Genomic DNA, 17,623 nt, shown 5'->3' with positions numbered 1-17,623 from the left:
TAATAGTTTCTGGTAGATTGTTAACTAGTTTCGACGCATTATCTTGGAAAGTGCCATTTTCGGTCGGGACCACTAATCTAATTTAGTGAGCGTGATCGCTGAGGCCAATGAAGCAGAAAAACCACAGAGGAAAAAAAGAAAACGACGACGAGCATTAAGCACCACTGATGTCGAAGGTGGTCCAGGAAAAAGGAAACGAGTTGGCAAAAGAAGAAAAAGAAGAAAAAACAAGAAAAAATCCCAAGGGTGGTTTTTGGTTGGAGAGCAGAGTCACTCCCCACAGTATCGCCTGCAAGCTCAACTGGGCCAAAGTACGGATGGCTCAACTATTGAAGGGATAAACATCGTTATAATGATGGAAACGTGGATTAAAAATGTTTGTCCTCTGTCCATCACGTGTTTTCATTAACCTTTGACCTTCGCAATGCGCATGTGCTAGCCAACGGTGACGTTACTATCTGCTTGATCCTGATCGGGTCGTTTAATCACGTGGACGAAAAAAATAATTAAAGAAATAATTTTATATAATAAAATAAATTCAAAATGAAAATAAATTATCCTGATCGGCTCGTTTGGATCACGTGGTCGACCTCATTTGCATACTAACCCAGTTTCTTCAAATAGATTTTTGACGTCATGGTGAAACAATTTCCTTCATATTGATTGGTTCCTTTTTATCATGTGGTATCAACCCCTGCAATCTGATTGGTTAGGGGCTATAGAGGCTCTCTTTACTTCTCATATGTTTTGAAACGTAATTCGTCGACTGTGATCTGTACCTGCATTACTCGCCCATAATCGAGGGAAATTCACCAATCATTTCTCTTGTTATGATGTTTTTACTTCAGATGCTTCGATATCACCTTCAAACTATTTCTGAGTGAGTTTTCCTAAACATTGAGTAAATGAATTATGACGGGTGAATCATGTTTTAAAACCTACTCCAGCGCCCTGCAAACTCCCCGCGAAATTAAAGTTGTCGCGAAAATTTTCTCAAAGTTTCTGTGATTGTTCACTACTTAGTACTATTTCAAGAAATGAAATAAAAAAAGATTGGTCATCATGTCCGCGAAGGAGCTACGATCACTCTATTTATTTATTTGATCAGTTTTTGCCATGTCTGGTGGTAACCGGTTTCATAGATAAAGCAAAACTTACAAAACGTTATACATAGAATGTATGAAGCATACTCGTCAACTAAAATATGAATGTCTTGGCAGGGAAGCAAAATATAAAGCGGTATCGACCCAAAACATTTGTTGTGTGGGAGTTCTCACAATCACTATTTTATGCCCGCAAGTTGTGGGCGTAAATTTTTTAACATAAAAAAAAATATTTTAAACATAAAGATGATAATAGCTAAGTTAAAATAACGAGATAAAAAAGATAGGTCACCGTGCTACATCATATGCTAATCAATATTTTTCGAGATGGTCAGTTGCTTGTTAAAGCATTTTGTAAGAAAAATTAAAAGTAAGGCTGTTCGACGTTTCGATGTTTCAAACATCATTATCAAGAATGAAGAAAAAATTCAAACTCAACTCTTTTTGGCAACCGAAAATCGTCTCTCCCATCAACCGTTGAAGTTAACACTCAATGGGATAAATGACTCTTCCTAATATCAAAGAACAAATTCTTCTATCTTGTCCCCATACTTTTCTTATAAAAATACTGGGGAGAAGTTATTAAAACATCAACAAAATTCACCTTGGGTGACCATATCCTTAATTCTCATGACTTCAGGGGTTAAATAGGAATTGATATTACAAGAAAAATTTGATGCTGATCACTGTTAGGACTTAAAGGGTTAACGTTAACTCTTTTACGAGATCATTTCTTTGAAGTCAAGGGAAAACAGCTTGGAATCTTACCTGGTGGAGCCGTAGTGGGAGGTGGCGCTGAAACAGAATAAAGGATTTTAATGTTTTTATTCAACATTTGAAGCGTGACTATCTCCACACACGTCCGATAACATAAGCTTAAACATATCTTCTTCGTTCAAGAAGATTTCTTTGCATGCGCATTGTATGGTGATCGTGAACGTGTCTGCAGCAATAGAACAGGGAGCTGGTAATTTACAACACGTAGTATCCTTGTCATTACTACAGATAGTAGAGATCAATTGATTCTAGTACGAGTATGACTACTAGATTTGACTTCACGTTTTGAGCAAAGTATGAGGAAGGGATATGTCCCACAAAAAGAAAGTTTGTTGTTTAAATAAGCAGGTGTGTAACTCACGTCGACAGACTCCACAAGTGACGGGACAGTTTGTTCTCACGGCAACGCTTATGGAACAGTAACCAATATTCTTCAAGTTCTGACAGGTTGAAGGGTCAAAAATTTCATTCTGGTCTGGTCTACACACTAAGAAAGAAAATAGAACATATTAGTGAGAAAGTGAGAAACCACGTGCTGTCAGAACTCCCAGACTGGTTTTGTGCACACACCAAGACTACCTCATATCAGATAATAATAGTGGAAATATTGGAAAGATTGGGGTTGAATTGTTACTGCCCACGCAACTGATGTTACATTATTCATTTTCACAAGAAGTGTCCTCAACAAAGTAAAAGAAGGTAAAACTTTGTTATGACGTGAACAGGAAATAAATTTTTACCCAATATATATGTCGCCGATAGAAATCCAATAATAGTGGGCAATCGATCACAAATCGCAGTGAAGCAACTGACATGCTATAATGTTTTGGGATCTGAAATTCCTTCAAGAATTCGCATTGTAAGGAAATAGAACGACTTGCTAGGATATATTGTACATGCCGAATCATTATCTGTTTTTAAGAGTAAACTTAAAATTTACTTGAATATTTATTGAATCAGTAGCCATTGAATTTTATCTAGTTCTAGAAATTTTATAATATTTTGGTAAGTTTGTAGTTAGGGGAATTGTGTTTTTACAGGGTAATAACCTCACGATTTCCCTATTCAGGATGTTTTTGTATTTGTGTTGAAGCGTCCTGAATAAAATGTTATGTTATGTTGTTATGTTTTAAAGGTTAGTTTTCAATATTGTTATTATTACTATCATTATTATTATTATTATTATTATTATTATTATTGTTTGTGAACTTCTTTCGCCTTTTACTCTTTCTTACTAATTTAGAGGACGACAATTGCATATGTGCATCAAAATAACTTAGTCCCTATAATTTGTGTACCTCTATATACCTCTAAGAATTAAGAACTGTGAATCACCCCTTCACCTATTTACTTATTTCATTTTAATCCAACTTTCCATTAAGTAATGTTCGCCAAAGCCTTTCTTTTATATCTATTATTTTTGAAATAATAACAATAATGATGATAATAATAATATAACGTTAAATCTCCATCTTCAGTGCAATCCTGAGATCAATATAATCTATTACCTAACAATGAAGATGGCTTGGAATGGAGTGTGAAGTGCTTTTGAAATTGTAATTTTTTAGTGAACTAGCGTAATATGTTTGTTAAAAACAAAGACTGTTAAGTGCATGGATGTAAAGTAGCTTATTGTATTTTCAGTAGCAGTTATGTTCAAAACGGGTATTGGAAGTGGAAACTAGAACAGATTTAGACCCAAATCTCCTAATAGTTTATAATGCATGCATTTCACGACAAATCAGTGATTAATGTATTTTGGATTACTTATGAAACTCGTTGCTATTATAAATTAAATATGTTAAAAACATTTATATTACAGAGTCACAGTAGAACTTTGTTTAATAGGTTAGGAATATTGAATATATTATTTTCAAATCACCTTGTTTAGAGCGGTTTTCAATTGTGTCGAAAGTAATTTGTGTTTGCTTTGGTGTTGCTTTACTGTACTCTGTGGTGGGTTGATAAATCTCGCGCCACTTTTTCAACCAATAAGAAGTAAAACCAATCTTGCTCGCACGCGTTTTCCCGCGCTTGGCGTCACTTACATGTATAGGCGAACTTTTGTTTACACTTTTTGCCTCATTAACATATGCTTATCACTATCTGATGACACTAATAAAATAAAAACTCTGAATATAGACCTTTTTCATAAATAGCGCCCGATAAATAATTCTTTTGTTTTCATGAAAGTTAGCTTTCCTAGCCTCGTTACCATGTGCAAAATTCAATAGAATTTTTACTCTAAAATGAGGTTAGTAGGGCTAATTAACATACATCGAAAAGAATAATAAATTGCCCGCCATTTATGATAAAGTCTATTGAAAGGGAATAACAGTTTCAGTTTTCTCTGAAAATTTGAGCCCAATACACCGAATGGTTTCTGAGAAATTCCCTTTTAAAAACTCAAAATTTTACTGAGAATGTATGGGTCATTAACTTTTTTGCCACCCAGCAATTTCGCAGTTTTTGATGGCTGATATTTTCTTCAATATTACTTGCAAAGAGCTGAAAATTGCACAAATTGCTCAACTTAATCAGCTCTTTCAACTTTTGCATTTAGTCCATATATGCGACCAGGGCTTCTATGAGTTAAGTCGTATGCTAATGAGGAAAAATGTAAACAATGACGTCTGATTGGTTCATGGCGCTGTCTATGTCAGGTGTGACTGGCCAGAGTAATTAATTTTTTTAATGCAACACAATTACTAACCGATTACAATACAAAAACTTAATGTATATATTACTTACAATACTGTACTCTGCTCCAACAATAAACACTACTTACAATGGGGTACTAACACGACCAAGATACAAATACTTGTAACACATACAGTACATTAGCCTATTTACAATACGCTTTTAACATTACTTACAATACTTTTTCAGTTTACTAACTATACTTTATTTACAAATATTACATACTGAGAGAGAAAAAATATATGAAAAAACGCGAGAGAAAGAGATAGAGATTTGCATGGCTTTACCTTTACACGTAGATTTAGGTTTTGCGACGCTCGGTTGCAAAACTCGCTAAAAGCATCAGCATAATTTATTCCCTTTTACCCTGTAACTGGTCGAGTCTTGATTTCCTCTTTCATCTGTTTACATATTTTATTTGAATCCTCCTTATTTGTTTGCGAAGTAGATTGTACCTTATAAGTAAACGTTGAGTTTCTTTATTTAGTTAATAGGCGTGTGAACTTTTTATAACCCACTGGGTTTTCGTTCACAAGCCTGATTTTCTTATATTACTTTACGTTTTTTGATTACGTGGAAAAAAACTGAAACCTTAAACCTGTTACCATATAATCGGGGAGAAAGTGCGTGTACGAGTAATTAATAATCTAACCTGGAATTGTAATAGGTGCTGGTGTTGTCACTGAAGGAAAAACAAAGCAAAGAAAAGAGATTAAAAAGAAAACAAAAACAAAATAATAGAAAGAACGTTACTTATTAACTATGACTGTGGTATGATTGGTTACAAACTTTCAAGTTTTTAATGTGTGTTGAGTGTTGAGTAAATGAGTGAAAGACTCATCTATAGCCCTGCTATATCTTTTACCAGCTTTATCTCATTTTGGAGCCATTGACAAAGTTTTACATTTATGTCGAAAATGGTAGAAACCAAGGTTGCGGGTTTATGGCTTGTTGTCTTGTATCTGGTTCTATAGCATCATTATCGACACACGACGAACGTTACATCAAGGCAGATATAAATTGAGTTCACGCAATTCACTTCAAGCTACATGATGAAACAAACATTACCTGGTGGGGAAGTCGTCGGTGGTGGCACTTGAACAGAAAGAATACAGAACAAGAACTTTAAATTTGTATCAGTTTCAAAGTGAAAGTTAGCATACAGCAATTGCGTAAAGCGTGTTTCCATTACAATTCGACATCATAAATTTCAAGTAAAACTTAAGATATAACAAAGATTACCTGGTGGGGCAGTCGTTGGTGGTGGAACTACAACAAAAATTTGAGAACAGGTGCTTTTAGATTCTATCAGTTTCAAAGCGAAAGTTTCCATGGAAAAGTTATACCTATAGCTAATGAATAACAAATTGTATTTATCATGAGCATTACCCTTACCATTTCACTTGCCCGTACCAGTACCATTACATTAATCATTGTCGTGACTATATAAAGATATAGCAAACAAGTAGCAATGATGGTAAATGCCGCATTTGCTATAGGTTTTGCACGGGGTAGCAAATGGGTATGCAAATGCGGCATTTACCACCTTTGCCACTAGTTTGCTAAATCTTTTTCCCAATTTTGCTTAAATTTACTAAGTGCAAATTTGGACCAAATCCATTTTTTCGTCCACTGTATTGCTGTTATCAAGATCATTAACATTCACATATTAACAAAACTCCTTAGAAGAACGGAGACTTAAAGTTACTATTGAGCCCGATTACCTAGCATTATCATTGCCCATGCTGTTATTATTACCATGTTGCCCATGTAGTTGCCAACGTTTTTGTGAAGAATCTGAGATGCCTTGATGTATAAAGAATGCAAAAAATAACCGGAACACAGTTTGAAGACCTAGTTTTTGTAGAAAATTAAAATGTTGAAAATATTGCCAAAATCCCCTTTATAATCACCTTTCTAATTTTTCTGTCGTTTCAATTGTTGATTATTGCCGCGACAATAATCCTTATTAAAACCTTTTAAAATTTTCTACCGCTTCGAATCTGTAGATTACGTTTTCCACCATTTTTTACTGCACATTTGCTTTTGGCTTTCAAAACGATTCTTGTTTTTATCTGGTATGTAACTCACGTCGACAGAATCCATGAGTAACCGAAAAGTCATGACCAGCTATATTGGCCTTACCACACAGAAAGGAAGATTTTTTTTCAAAGTTTGACAGTTTGATAGTAGAATAGGAGTAAGGTATTAAGAACGCTAAAAGTGACCGGCAAACAAACGAAAGATATACTCTGTAGAAAATTACCATGTTAACATCTTTTTACTTTTCTGTTATTACAAATGTTGAAATTGCCTTTTGCTTATTTTATTCCATGTATTTACGAGTGGGATACTCATGGAAATTAAACAATATGGCTTATTCACATTCAGAAAGTATGTTGTTTAAGCTGGAACGTAACTCACGTCGGCAGTATCCACAAGTGATGGGGCAATTTGTCCTGAAGAAATCACTGTTACAGAAACCAAGATTCTTGAAAAATTGACAGTCTATGCCAGGAGTGTCAGACTGGTTTTGAGTACACACTAAGAAAGAAAATAGGACATATTATTAGCTAAATATCAGATAATAATAGTGGTAATATTGGAAAGATTGGGGTTGAAAGAATGGGTGCATCAAAATAATTTACCCCCTATAATTTATGTACCTCTATATACCTCTAAGCATTAAGAACTGTGAATCACCCCTATATCTATTTAGTTGTTTTATTTTAATCCTAATTCACATTAAATAATGTTCGCCAAGTACATTGTTGATTGTACGTAAAGTTTTAGTTTTAGATTAGGTGTAAGAAGTTTTATAACCCACTGCATTTGTTACTTGTTTCAGTATCTATATATTACCGTAACGTTTTGGAAAACGTGGAAATAAAAAAAACCTGAACGTGTAATCAATAAGTGCTTATACGGGTAATTAATGATCTAACCTGGGACTTGTGGTGTTCTCATTGAAGGAAAAAAAAAAAAAGAAAGCAAATTAAAGACAGTACGAACAGGAAAAAAAATGAAATATAAAAAAGAACCTTATTTTGTACTGAATGCATGTAAGCATCCAAACAAAATACAAATACTGTTTGTGAATTTTTTTCGAATTATACTCTAATTTAGAGGATCAGAATTGCATGTTTCCAGTAGTCGGGAAATTTGCTTGAAAGTTTTTGACTCGGCTCAGTCAACGTGATGCCCGCTCACGAAGTGTCTTTTTTTTTTGTCTTGGGTATTGTATAAAACAATTAGATCCAAGATGGCGGATTTATGTGGTGTTATGACGTGTGTTTGGTTCTTTAACATCATAGTGGCCCTTGCATGAGTCGGCCATTGTAGTTTGTCTCTTAAAGATTTTTTTTATGTTTATGTCTAAATTGTGAGATGGCCTCACTAAACTGATAATAGTTGCTGTGATAGGTAGTTTTTCTCGGGTTGCTCTCTAAGTACTAAGTCTGGATGGGAAAATCATACAAGTGCAGAATTATACATACAACCCTGACGCTTTACCACTCGATGTTCTTGTAAGATGTTGTCGTCTGGAAGATGTTGCGCTGGAAATGCTGGTCTAGGGGCACCATAACAGACAGCTTGGAAAGCAACGAAGACCAAACCAATGGTAAAGATATACATTTTGTCTCTGGAATAAAAAAAATTAATCAATTGATTAACGCTAATAATAATAATAATGACATAATGGTATTGACAGTTTCCCTTCATTCTGATTCCTTCACGGCTAGAATAGATGGAATCTTTCATTTGTGGTAGCCTGGGGCGCTTTCCATTCGACCAAAAATTCCGGAATGAAATTTCGAGTATTCCATGTGACGAATGGAACAGTATTTTCCGGTTGGTTTGAACCAAGCCGTCCCAGTCCATCACGTACCAATTTTCGCGCGAAAATACCAAATAAACAGGGGGATCAAAAAATGGCGGACTCTTTGTCTATTTTACTTGCTTTAGAGTTGCTCGACGACTATGAAGTTGAAATAAGCGAAGTATTGGACGAGGACGACGACATAACGCTGTTCAGTGTGGGTAGCTCCTACATGCGTAGGAATTTACAGTCAACCCAGGTCACGCGTGAACGATATTTTTGAAATTTGAACGGAGTTTGGAAATTTACATGTCGATCAGTTTTGAAGATTGCAGAGTTCCCGTATAAATTTCCCTAGCTTATTGACGGTATAAAGCTATGAATTTTTCTTTACATTGCAAAATTGAATATTTCAAGAATAACAATTGTTTTCCAAATATTTTGAATCTTTTTTTCAGTTAATGCGTCTTTTTCGGAACGATTTCCAGAGAAATGTCCAACATTCCATTCACACGTCGGACATTACAAAGAGAAATTCGAATGTTCATTTCATTCTTGGAAATACTGTTCACGCGTGACCTGGGTTGACTGTAAACCGAGTCCGCGACTACTTTGAGGGCACGATACCTCTCTATTTTCCTCGATTTTCGGGCTCTGAGAAACTGGGCGCGAGCAGGAATGGTCGAATGGAACGGAATTTTCCGGTTATTCCGATTTTCCGGAATTTTAGGCCAACCTCGCGAGGTACACCCAAAATTTCGGAATGAAATTCCGGAAAATGTCTGTTCCATTCGCTCCCAAACCCGGAATTTCCGGAATTTTTGGTCGAATGGAAAGCGCCCCTGGAAACGAGAGGGAAGCCTGGCCGAAATTTTTGGTCCAAAACGAGGCTAAATTTTCGCGTGTTTTCTCCGAGGTCATACATGCAGTGGTGATCACGTCCGCTGAAAGTGTTATTCGTCGTTTCTCGGAGAGAGCGGACTGCTTACTGCTTTTTAGTTCTTTTCCTGTGAAAAGTAGTGAACCGATCATTCGACAGTCAGCTGTCGAGGAAAACAAAGGTAAGTGCTATTTTATTCCTGCTCGAATTGGAAATTTCATCGACCTTTCAGTTAAACTTTTCAATAGGCCATTTTTCAGTTGTGTGCTTAGTGACCTTGCGTTAGGCTGGAAGCGAGGCTGGGGTGACCTTGTTTTGATACAAACTCCCACTGCTTTTCATATACATAATACTGACAGCAGACTGATCCCAACGGCGGAGGTGACGAGCTTGATAGAATAAACAACAAAGGCTTGAATAACTGAAATATATTTGATTTACATTTCTATCAAGCTCGTCACCTCCGCCGTTGGGATCAGTCTGCCGTCAGTATTTTGCATTTGAAATAATTTGCTGATCCAGGTCTACAAGTGATCCGGCACCACTCATTGGTTTGTTGCTGTGGAATTGCAGATTTTATTGCTTTTCATATGTAAATGCAACTAGTTTTGTCCACCAACATGGCGGCACTGCAATTCACCCATAACTCCTTAAAATTACCAACCAGACAGATCAAAAGATTCATGACAATAGACCCTTTGTAGACCACAGTCACGTGGTACAAAAAGCTGTACAACTGTATATTTGTACCTTGAGACTGGGTTCTGCAAAGGGCCTATTATCAGCTAGGAAATGTTGTTCCATAAAACTCATTATTGAGTTAAATTCGACTTTTGCTAGAACTACAGTCATTTTGGCAACTAATGCATTCTTCGCGGTCACTTGTAATAATAATAATAATAATAATAATAATAATAATAAGAACAATTTTATTTGGAAAGGATTACATTCCTTTTGGCAGCATGGGTTACGCTGTGCACCCCATGTAGATATTTTATTAAGTTGTGCTTATCCTTACTGCTGTATAATAATAATAATAATAATAATAATAATAATAATAATAATAATAATAATAACAATAATAATAATAATAATAATAATAATATCTCCCGAGTACGAGATCAAGTAAACCAATGTAGTGTTTAACTTCCTGGGAGATTTCAACATCACCCTAAAGAAAGAACTCTCTGATCTTGCCCACAAGAAAGATGTCACTAAAGTACTAACCAACTGTCAGAAGTGGATTATATCACAGAACTGTGAAATCACCAAAAAATTCTACAGTTTAAGACAATGAAACACACATTTTCTTTTTTTTTTTCCCACTCCAGGAACTGTTGCCTAGACACTGTCCGCAGCATTTTTCAGAACAAATTGTAAACTGAAAAGTTATTCAATAAAATAGACATAATAACTACACCAAGTTAATTTTATAAGTACAGTACATGTACGTGTTTTTTAGTTCACCAGTTTTGGGCAGTCAGTGCAGTTCTGCAGTAGCAGCTCTTTGAGGACTTCCAATTTCAATGGCCCTGAGTGTAGTAGCCTCCCTCGCAGACACTCTTTTGGCATGTCACTTGCATGATGAGCCAAAAGAGCATCTGCGAAGTAGGCTATGAGTGTAACACCCACTATTATTTTATTATTTTCCGTTATATATTATTATTATTATTATTATTATTATTATTATTATTATTTTATAGGTCCAGAGGCATTGTTGTTGTCGTTTGTCGGGGTATTGAACCAATAGCATTTGGCATTCCATCAGGGGCGTTCAAGACCCATACAAACCTTGCAAGGTAATGAATGCAGATGTAAGTAAATAATTATATAATTATGCTCTGGGATTGATACCAAGGGAGAATTTGGTCAACAATAGGGACTTATCAAAGCTAGACTTGAGACCACTAGGCAGACAGCGTAGTCGAGTGGTTAGGGCACTGGACTTTAAAGTCCGGATGTCCTGGTTTCAAGTCCTGCTCTGACCGCTTAAAAAGCAGGAGTTGTTTCTCTGCTAAGCCCCGAGTTGAGCTCCTTGACCGCTCTTGTAAATAGCCCGCTGGTCTGCCTCATGCCAGTTGGGATTGACCTTGTAATTTTAAGGGCCAATATTGGTTTAAAAAAGCCGTTCTAGACTGAAATCACTATAAAAACTAAAATAAAGTATGGTTTGTATGATTGAATTACACAGCAGGTTGAAATGAAGTTATCTATGGTAATTATTCAAAACCATTTTACTAGCAGCATGATAATTAATACAAAACTGAATGCAAGGCTGGCACTACGGCAAAGGGCAGATTTATTAGTGGCCAATATTTCGACTAATAGAATTAGTCTTCCTCAGGGCCAGAGACTGCCCTTTGCCGTAGTGCCAACCTTGCATTCAGTTTTGTATTTTCACGTTCAAGTGACGCCTGACACGAGGTCTTTAACAAGAGAGATCCGGCAAAATTACCAGCAAGTTTAATTCCTCCGTTGTGTGGACCTCTGCATTCAAAAGTTTTTTTTTTTATGATAATTAAGCAGTATTGAACTAAAATGTTTCTGAGGTATTCATGAAAGCGTCAGTCATCCTTATGGTTCACCAACCATTTAAGACATTACATTTAACTGATATTTATGAAGAATTCATGTACATAAATCTTAACCGCAGTTTACACGATTAAGGCTTAACCGATACTTCAGATTGCATCTCGTTTCAGGAGGCTTTTCACTTATAGCTTATATGAAGCATTATTCTCTGCGCCACCCTGGCAGGCGGTATGCTTTTAGTGCTTTGGTTGTCGAGTGGTGTATAAACTTTTGACCATTTTGTTTGAGATAATTTTTGCCTCTTCTTATGTAAAATAAGCTATACATTGCTGCCACTTTGGTCTGATAAGAAAGAAAATCATGTATCAGGCAGCGTCTTCTTTCAGACAAGTGGACGATCGTTGCAGGGCCGTCGCTCCTTTTATTGACTCAACAAGATTATAAAGATTCGTGAAAGCTGAATCTTGAATGACGAGTTGAATGTTGAAAATGGAGAGTTGAATTTTTTAAAAAAAGTTGAATGTTGAACGACAAGTTAAGTATGTTGAACAAAATGTTGAAATTATCCTGAAAACAAAGGTTGAAAATATTGAACAAAAAACGGAATATTGAATTCAAAAGTTGAGTATTAAGTGAGACGAGTTGAACGTTGCTACAAATGGCTTGACCTGTTCTCACAAGCCTTAGGAGTGCCTCATTCCAGGCATTTTGTTTTTGTAATCGCACTGATCTCAGGGATGTAGAGCCGGCCTAATTCAAGCCGGATAACCACTATAATTAATGACCATCCATAATATATACCTATTATACATGTAATTACCTAACTCTGCAAAAGGTGGAGGGAGCATTACACAACACCGGACAATGCACTGATTTGGATTTATGAACTGACTTATTAAAGGATAATCCTATCGCCGTTGCTAATTTACAATAAGATTTCCACCGAGGTCAAAGATTTTATTTCGCTTTGCCTTGTTGTGTCTCCCATTTTCCTTACTCTCTAACTACTCAAACTATATTTTGCCCTTTCTCCGTTACATTTACTCTATTTTTTTTTTCAATTATTACTGTTTTGATGTGTTATGTGTAGATGAATAAAGATATGATATTATTCACTTCAGAGTTATATTGTGCATAACTGATAGGTCATCACCGGGTACGGGATAAATAATTTTGGGACACGACAGTAACAACATTATGCCGGATTCTTTGCATTAAATTCGACTAAAATTCAGTAAACTGCAATACCCCAAGGAAATTATGCGTACAGTATTAAGTCGATGCAGTGTGTTAATTTAACGGCATTAACGTAATTTCTCGATGAGCTCTAGTTGTATTGTGCTGCGTCCATAATGTAGGATGTATTTGTTGGCTTCAAAGAGTCGCTCCGAATGAGTAACACTGATGAATAGCGGCACTTTATTTAACGGTGACCGATTGGTTCTGTTGTGGGACCTGACCACGTAAGAATGAAAATATGAGGTGCGTGTAGGTGTTGCAGCTTGCTGTTAAGAAGGGTTCGTCTTCAGTTCGCTGTGTCTACCCAGTATACGATCATGATTAATTGATTGTTGAGTGTCTGGGTGGTGACTGAAACCGGTCACTTTAACATTCCTTTTTCACCAGATTATTTGCAAGCCTTTGATTTATCACGAAAAAGGAGCTAAAGTTGACAATACCATGGTTCAGTCATGAAGGTATTTTCGATTCTCACCTGGCTTGACATTTACCTGAAGATACATGTTAATATTAAGTTGTTTAGGTATTCGAGGTTGTAATGACTTGTAATGCATAACAATCAATCACACATGCACTAGCTTACCTTACAGCGACTGAGAAACCTGATTCGATTGATCAATTAAAACTACGATTTTCGTCACTCTATATCTATTGCATTGTACCGTACCGTAAACACTACCTGTGAAAGCGTCTTCAGTTCTTGAGCAGTCCTGTCTCCAAGCGTGAGTGAATGCAAATAATTTAAAAAGATTGTATGAGTATTAGTGCCAGTACCGGTCACCTAATACTTAATATAACGGGACGTTTGCCAGTGTGTTGCCGCCGTAAAGCATTTAATGTTGACATGATTCCTTGCCTCGCCATTTTAGCTAGTATTGTAAATCTGTAAGTAACTACCAATCTAGAGGAATCGTATATATCATTTGGGAAATCCTAATTTATAACACACAATCTCGTATGCAATGTTTATTTAAAAGTTGGGTGGTATTATTTACAGTTATCTTAGTGTCATTTGCAATATATAAGCCAGCTTGAATTTCATAAATATGATACAAATAACTTTATCATGTTGCCTGTCTTTGATATTTAAGTTGCTGACACAGCTAATTTAATCCCGAAAGCTTCTATTCTTTGCTAATTTAACTGATAGACAGAGGTGCGAGATTTTTTCTTTTCTAAAAATCCTAAACCCGCAATATTCATTTTGCGGTCCAATACAGAGAAAGACTGAATTAACAGTTTAGTGAATGCTTATCCCAGATGACTGACTGAGACACTCGGTTATCGCAGTTCGTGTTAAGCAACATTTTTTTTTCTGTATGAAGTGCCAGTTTTTTGTACTTGGCGTAAGCTTTTTGTTTTTTCATCCAGATCCAGGAACACTATATATTTCTTATTTAAATAACAATTTTTGCTAACCACAAGACCTGGGAAATGATATAACAAATAGAATCACCGCGTTGGCATCCTGTCTTGTTTTTAATCTTTGTCTCTTGTGAACAGAAACTACCCGTTATCAAATTAAAACGGAATGAAGATTTCTGTCTACGTTTGTTAATATAAAGATCAAGTTTCAATTTCTTAAGTATGTTAGTGAAGAATACAACTCAATTTGTCCAGCATTATTAATCAACCTTAAGTTGCCCTCATTGAAATATTGAGTCGGGGAAGTTATAGGACGCGATATTCATTCTTTTAGTTATATTAATTGCAGTTTTGAATATCACGATAGTTATCGACTACGATATTATTGCATACCAAAAGGTAATAATAATATTAAAACCAGCTAGACCGCAAAATGCATGGTCATTTTTTGAGACTGATGTGTTATTTAGTGAGTGACACAGGCATATTCGAAAAAAGGAAATCCGAGTGCTTCTATCAGGAGTCGAACCTATGGACCTTCCGATTACTAGTTCGAATGCTGTAAATTTACAGTGGGATACAGGAATCACCAATCGTGCGAACTCGCGACAAGGAGCGAAGACCAAAATCCGCGGACGTTCTTACGACTCAGGGAAAACGAAGAAATTTAGATCAAAATTGTTTTCCTGTTTAAACAATAGCTAAGTGGAATTGCGGTCACCAATTAAGGGATGCGGGGCCCGGACAAGTATAAAAAACTCATTAAAGAGACAATGGATTTTACAAGAAAAATAACAAAAACAACCAATATGATAACAACAGCACAACAACAACATCTACAAACTCAGTTCCAAATGTCGTCAGTGTCTCCTTCGCAGAGGGTTTAGATTGGGCGTTAGCGTTTTTCAATTTTAGTTTGACAATTTTGGAACAAATGCCGATCTAGACGGGATCAAATGCTTAGAATAAGTGACGCACTTAAACGAAGGCAATACTCGTTAGTATTAGTTTTTGCTCAAACGGTGGGACATGTTTGGGATAGGATTTAAACAATTATGTCAATTGGATCAAATCAAAACTCTTTATGGTAAGGGTGTAAACTCTTGAAAAAAAAAATGCTACTGCTCAAATTAATCTTACTGTGGTTCCACTTGCTAAAAATGTCTGCTAGGCCGGAATATTACTACGATTAAAAAAAATAACAAAAACAAGAAAACACAGCACAGACATTTTTCAAGTAGCGTTTTCGTTGGCGTTTCCGTCGTCGCTGCTTAAAGTGCCCCTAACCCTTCAATTTGTTTTCTTTTGGTAGATTTCCATATCTGTGAAGAACTCATTTTCGAAAAATTTTTTGAGAAAAATTGAATCCTTTTCTTTTTACTAGCGCTAAAAGTTACTGAAATTTTTAAATTTTTCGCGCTTTAAGCCTCGCTGGACAAATTTTTGTCTCGTGGGATCATTAGGAACAAGCCAATGAGAAGCGTCCGATATTTGACACTTTCTTAGCTGTGACGTAAGAAAGGGAAACCAGAAGGATTCAGAAGGATTCAGAAGGAATCTTATGCACGCTGATTCCTTTCTCTACATTTCGAGAGTCGCTGCATCCAAAAACCACACATTTTTCAACCATTTTCTCTGTTTACAAATGAAGCATTACCGCGAATCTTCGGATATTTTTGCACGATGTCCTTTTCTTACGTCACGCTCTATATTTGGCCGAGTGGGGGACTAATGCGAACGATAGGTGAAAATATCGACAAGACTGCCTTCACTTCTAGAGCTCGTAAATAAAAAGGATTCAATATTTCTCCAAAAAATTTTCGAAAATGAGTTCTTGACAGATATGGAAATCTACCAAAAGAAAACAAATTGAAGGGTTAGGGGCACTTTAAATTCCCTACTTTCAGGGGTTTTCTGAACTGGGCGTAATTTCGGAGGCCGCCTATTATATATTTATCCCCTAGAGAAGCCTCAAGGATATTGACCGGTACACTCTTACTTAGGGCGGCCCCCTTTTCTGATTGTTGAGGTTTTCATGATACAGAACCGCATATATGATCTGTTCGCTAAAATAAATCAACTTTGTGTAACGAGGGTGACACTTAACAGTCTGACGACTGACAACCTGTGGCCCTCGGATTCCAGATCGAATTGGAATGTGGAAATGTTGGTTTTTGTGGAGGGAGGAAAACCGGAGAACCCGGTGAAAAATTCTCGGAGCAAGGACGAGGAACAACAACAAACTCAACTCACATATGACGTCGAGTCCGGGAATCGAACCCGGGCCACATTGGTTGGAGGCAAGTGCTCTAACCTCTGTGCCATCCCTGCTCCCCCTATCGCTAACTCCGAGTTTGATGGATTACAATTCAAGAGCGTAATCCACGTTCGCTCAACTGACCCGCCGACACTTTTTCCATTTTCAAAACTGGGAAACTTCAATAGCGGACCTCCAGAATTTGTCAGAGTCAGCCTCCACACATTTTACTTTAAGTAAGTTAAGATGAAAGTGTGTTGCCGGTGCTGTTTAGAGTATACTGAGCAAGCCATGGAAGGTCAGGGCTACAGTTAGGGGCCGTAATACAAACAATAACATAAAGCCTTACCCTAACCTAATCCTAATCCCTAAACCCCAAACCCTAACCCTTCCTAGTTTGAGGAAAATTCTATTCTAAGGTACCAACACCGACTCTAATGTCAATGAACAAAAGCTATTGGTTTTGTTAATTTTTTTATACGTTAGCCACATGTAAAGTGCGACGTTTGAACCGGGCCTCTGTGTATTCAGTTAAGGGTGGATCGAGCTCAACAAACAAGCAAAACAAACAACAAACAACAATCTTTATTCGTGCTCAGAAATTATACAGTATATAAATTATAAATAATTATAAATTATTTAAAAATTATAAATTATATAAATTATAATTATAAATTCAAGAAACAAAAATTACTAAGGAAGAGGGCACAGCCACTCAGAAACAGCAAGCAAATCGAGCTAAGTGGCTGGGCCAAGCGGAAAAATTTGCAAATACCCTGCTTAACAAATCGACGGCAGTTTTCTATGGTCTTAATACTCTTATAGACCATAAAATGACGTCAAAAAATGTTCAAATCTAAGTGGAACCACGAGCCGCAGGCGAGTGGTTTCACTGCCAAGTTTTGGGCATTTTATGGCGTCATATTATGGTCTATAAGAGTATAGACCAT

General features: G+C 36.4%; 1 protein-coding gene across 7 annotated transcripts in view; it reads right to left on the bottom strand.

The window, feature by feature from the left end:
• LOC146470611 (ectin-like) overlaps window positions 1-17,623 on the bottom strand; it is a 61,015-nt gene that overhangs the window by 19,424 nt on the left and 23,968 nt on the right. For 5 of the 7 annotated variants that reach the window (XM_085121789.1, XM_085121790.1, XM_085121792.1 and 2 more), the window contains exons 11-13: window positions 5,233-5,262; window positions 2,242-2,367; window positions 1,872-1,898 (exon numbers count right to left, since the gene is read on the bottom strand). In XM_085121789.1, the coding sequence (XP_084977915.1) occupies window positions 1,872-1,898; window positions 2,242-2,367; window positions 5,233-5,262 (183 nt within the window). Of the gene's footprint in view, window positions 1-1,871; window positions 1,899-2,241; window positions 2,368-5,232; window positions 5,263-5,648; window positions 5,676-5,822; window positions 5,850-7,004; window positions 7,125-7,525; window positions 7,543-8,073; window positions 8,224-13,730; window positions 13,804-17,623 lie in introns of those variants that run through there. The other 2 variants (XM_085121795.1, XM_085121794.1) reach the window with 2 other exon arrangements.

The sequence above is a fragment of the Pavona decussata genome, unplaced genomic scaffold (assembly GCF_977016875.1).
Source record: "Pavona decussata unplaced genomic scaffold, jaPavDecu1.1 SCAFFOLD_113, whole genome shotgun sequence".
Lineage (NCBI taxonomy): Eukaryota > Metazoa > Cnidaria > Anthozoa > Scleractinia > Agariciidae > Pavona > Pavona decussata.
Note: the sequence above shows the minus strand (reverse complement) of the source record. Positions and strands in the feature narration are given on the sequence as shown.